The 4,182-nt window shown below is 54.7% G+C and overlaps 1 protein-coding gene across 1 annotated transcript; it reads left to right on the top strand.

The window, feature by feature from the left end:
• Positions 1-607: 607 nt before the first annotated feature.
• On the top strand, positions 608-2,590 carry LOC120866938 (somatotropin). Its single transcript, XM_040244987.1, has 5 exons — positions 608-867; positions 1,114-1,274; positions 1,501-1,617; positions 1,847-2,008; positions 2,283-2,590. Exons 1-5 carry the CDS (start codon positions 855-857, stop codon positions 2,481-2,483), a joined length of 654 nt encoding a protein of 217 aa, XP_040100921.1. The 5' UTR covers positions 608-854; the 3' UTR covers positions 2,484-2,590.
• The last annotated feature ends 1,592 nt before the right edge of the window (positions 2,591-4,182 follow it).

Here is a 4,182-nt window from a genome sequence, read left to right on the forward strand (position 1 = left end):
AGAAGACTCTTGAGAGTCCCTTGGACTGCAAGGAGATCCAACCAATCCATCCTAAAGGAAATCAGTCCTGAATATTCATTGGAAGGACTGATGTTGAAGCTGAAATTCCAATACTTTGGCCACCTCATGTGAAGAGTTGACTCATTGGAAAAGACTCTGATGCTGGGAAAGATTGAAGGCAGCAGAAGGGGACAACAAAGGGTAAGATGGTTGGATGGCATCACTGACTCAATGGACATGAGTTTGAGCAAGTTCTAGGAGTTGGTGATGGACAGGGAGGCCTGGCGTGCTACATTCCTGGGGTTGCAAGGAGTCGGACACGACTGAACAAGTGAACTGAGACTGTTGCCCACCAGGCTCTCCTGTCCTTGGAATTTTCTAGGCAAGAATACTGGAGTGGGTTGCCATTCTCTTCTCCAGGGGATTTTCTGACCCAGGGATTGAACCCGAGTCTCCTGCTTTTGCAGCTGGATTCTTTACGGCTGAGCCACCTGGGAAGCCCATTCGTTTCTGCTACCTCCCCCTTAAAAAGAAAACCTATGGGGTGGGCTCTCAAGCTGAGACTCTGTGTGCACAGCCCTCAGGCTGGTGGCAGTGGAGAGGGGATAATGACAAGCCTGGGGGACATGACCCCAGAGAAGGAACGGGAACAGGATGAGTGAGAGGAGGTTCTAAATTATCCATTAGCACAGGCTGCCAGTGGTCCTTGCATAAATGTATAGAGCACACAGGTGGGGGGAAAAGGGAGAGAGAGAAGAAGCCAGGGTATAAAAAGGGCCCAGCAGGGACCAATTCCAGGATCCCAGGACCCAGTTCACCAGACGACTCAGGGTCCTGTGGACAGCTCACCAGCTATGATGGCTGCAGGTAGGCTCTCGAAAATCCCCTCCATTAGCGTGTCCTAAGGGGGTGATGTGGGGGGCCCTGCCGATGGGTGTCCACAGCTTTGGGTTTTAGGGCTTCCGAATGTGAACATAGGTATCTACACCCAGACATTTGGCCAAGTTTGAAATGCTCTCAGTCCCTGGAGGGAAGGGCAGGCGGGGGCTGGCGGGAGATCAGGCGTCTAGCTCCCTGGGCCCCTCTGTCGCGGCCCTCCTGGTCTCTCCCTAGGCCCCCGGACCTCCCTGCTCCTGTCTTTCGCCCTGCTCTGCCTGCCCTGGACTCAGGTGGTGGGCGCCTTCCCAGCCATGTCCTTGTCCGGCCTGTTTGCCAACGCTGTGCTCCGGGCTCAGCATCTGCATCAACTGGCTGCTGACACCTTCAAGGAGTTTGTAAGCTCCCCAGGGATGCGTCCTAGAGGTGGGGAGGCAGGAAGGGGTGAATCCGCACCCCCTCCACACAGTGGGAGGGAACTGAGGACCTCAGTGGTATTTTATCCAAGTAAGGATGTGGTCAGGGGAGCAGAAATGGGGGTGTGTGGGGTGGGGAGGGTTCCGAATAAGGCAGTGAGGGGAACCGTGCACCAGCTTAGACCTGGGTGGGTGTGTTCTCCCCCAGGAGCGCACCTACATCCCGGAGGGACAGAGATACTCCATCCAGAACACCCAGGTTGCCTTCTGCTTCTCCGAAACCATCCCGGCCCCCACGGGCAAGAACGAGGCCCAGCAGAAATCAGTGAGTGGCCACCTAGGACCGAGGAGCAGGGGACCTCCTTCATCCTAAGTAGGCTGCCCCAGCTCTCTGCACCGGGCCTGGGGCGGCCTTCTACCCGAGGTGGCAGAGGATGTTAGATGGCAGTGGAGGATGATGGTTGGTGGTGGTGGCAGGAGGTCCTCAGGCAGAGGCCGACTTTGCAGGGCTGCCCCAAGCCCATGGCACCCACCGACCACCCATCTGCCAGCAGGACTTGGAGCTGCTTCGCATCTCACTGCTCCTCATCCAGTCGTGGCTCGGGCCCCTGCAGTTTCTCAGCAGAGTCTTCACCAACAGCCTGATGTTTGGCACCTCGGACCGTGTCTATGAGAAGCTGAAGGACCTAGAGGAAGGCATCCTGGCCCTGATGCGGGTGAGGATGGCGTTGTGGGTCCCGTCCATGCTGGGGGCCATGCCCACCCTCTCCTGGCTAAGCCAGGAGAACACACGTGGGCTGGGGGAGAGAGATCCCTGCTCTCTCTCTCTTTGTAGCAGTCCAGCCTTGACCCAGGAGAAACCTTTTCCCCTTTTGAAACCTCCTTCCTCGCCCTTCTCCAAGCCTATAGGGGAGGGTGGAAAATGGAGCGGGCAGGAGGGAGCCGCTCCTGAGGGTGCTTCAGCCTCTCTGTCTCTCCCTCCCTTGGCAGGAGCTGGAAGATGGCACCCCCCGGGCTGGGCAGATCCTCAAGCAGACCTATGACAAATTTGACACAAACATGCGCAGTGACGACGCGCTGCTCAAGAACTACGGTCTGCTCTCCTGCTTCCGGAAGGACCTGCACAAGACGGAGACGTACCTGCGGGTCATGAAGTGTCGCCGCTTCGGGGAGGCCAGCTGCGCCTTCTAGTTGCCAGCCATCTGTTGTTACCCCTCCCCCGTGCCTTCCTAGACCCTGGAAGGTGCCACTCCAGTGCCCACTGTCCTTTCCTAATAAAACGAGGAAATTGCATCACATTGTCTGAGTAGGTGTCATTCTATTTTAGGGGGTGGGGTTGGGCAGGACAGCGAGGGGAGGATTGGGAAGACAACAGCAGGGATGATGTGGGCTCTGTAGGTACCCAGGTGCTGAATAATTGACCCGGCTCCTCCTGGGCCAGAAAGAAGCAGGCACATCCCCTTCTCTGTGCCGCACCCTGTCCACGCCCCTGGTCCTTAGTTCCAGCCCCACTCATAGGACACTCATAGCTCAGGAGGGCTCCGCCTTCAATCCCACCCCTTAAAGTACTTGGAGCGGTTTCTCCCTCCCTCATCAGCCCACCAAACCAAACCTAGCCTCCAAGAGTGGGAAGAAATTAAAGTAAGACAGGCTATTAAGTGCAGAGGGAGAGAAAAAGCCTCCAACATGTGAGGAAGTAATGAGAGAAATTGTAGAATTAGTTTTGTGCAGAAATTTTAAGGTGACTACATGCTTAACCCAACTACCCTTGGGAAATATGTGTGTGTGTTAGTCACTCAGTTGTGTCCAGCTCTTTGTGACCCCATGGACTGCAGCCTGCCAGGCTCCTCTGTCCATGGGATTCTCCAGGCAAGAATACTGGAGGGGGCTGCCATTCCCCAGGGGATCTTCCCAACCCAAGGATCAAACCCGAGTTTCCTGCATTGCAGGCAGATTCTTTACTCTCTGAACCATCAGGGAAGCCCTGTGGGAAATGGGAACCATGCAAAAAAGGCTTTGGGACCAATAGGACCACAATGTTTGGGAACTGAACTGGGTCAAGAGATGTGGAAGACAGATTCTAAATGCATGTGTACATGCTAAGTTGCTTCAGTCGTGTCCAACTATTTGCAACCCCGTGGACTGCAGCCCGCCAGGCTCCTCTGTCCATGGGATTCTCCACTCAAGAATACTGGAGTGAGTTTCCATTTCCTCTTCCAGGGGATCTTCCCGACCCAGGGATTGAACCAGCGTCTCTTATATCTCCTGCATTGACAGGCGGGTTCTTTACCACTAGCACCACCTGGGACCTAGTTCTAAATGAGGGGTTGAAAATTCAGTGCCAACAGGTGCCAGGCAGGTTATATACATAAGTGGCAAGGGCTGCATGTGAAGGGAGAAATAGCAACCAGCCCTTAGCCTACTTTTGAAGGATATAGCACAGAGGGGTAGGAACCAGGGCAGCCTAAAGTCTCAGGCCCCAGCTAAGGATGCAGCCCATCCAGCCTTGTTACATTGCCTTATCCTGCGTTCAGGACTGCAGGAGGACTTTCCTGGTGGTCCAGTGGCTGAGAATCCACGTGCCAATGCAGGGGACATGGGTTCAATCCCTGATCTGGGAAGATTCCACATGCCTCAGGGCAACTAAGCCTGTATATCACAACTACCGAAGCCCTCATACCTAGAGCCTGCTCTCTGCAACAAGAGAAGCCACTCAATGAGAAGCCTGCTCACCACAACTAGAAAATAGAATAGCCCCTGCTCGCTGCAACTAGAGAAAGCCCTCTTGCAGCAACCAACACCCAGCACAGCCAAAACTAAATAGACATATTTTTTAAAAGATCTCAGGGGACTTCCCTGGTGGTTCAGCATATAAGGCTCTGTGCTTGCA

This window comes from Oryx dammah, unplaced genomic scaffold (genome assembly GCF_014754425.2).
Source record: "Oryx dammah isolate SB20612 unplaced genomic scaffold, SCBI_Odam_1.1 HiC_scaffold_8, whole genome shotgun sequence".
NCBI classification, from domain to species: Eukaryota; Metazoa; Chordata; class Mammalia; order Artiodactyla; family Bovidae; genus Oryx; species Oryx dammah.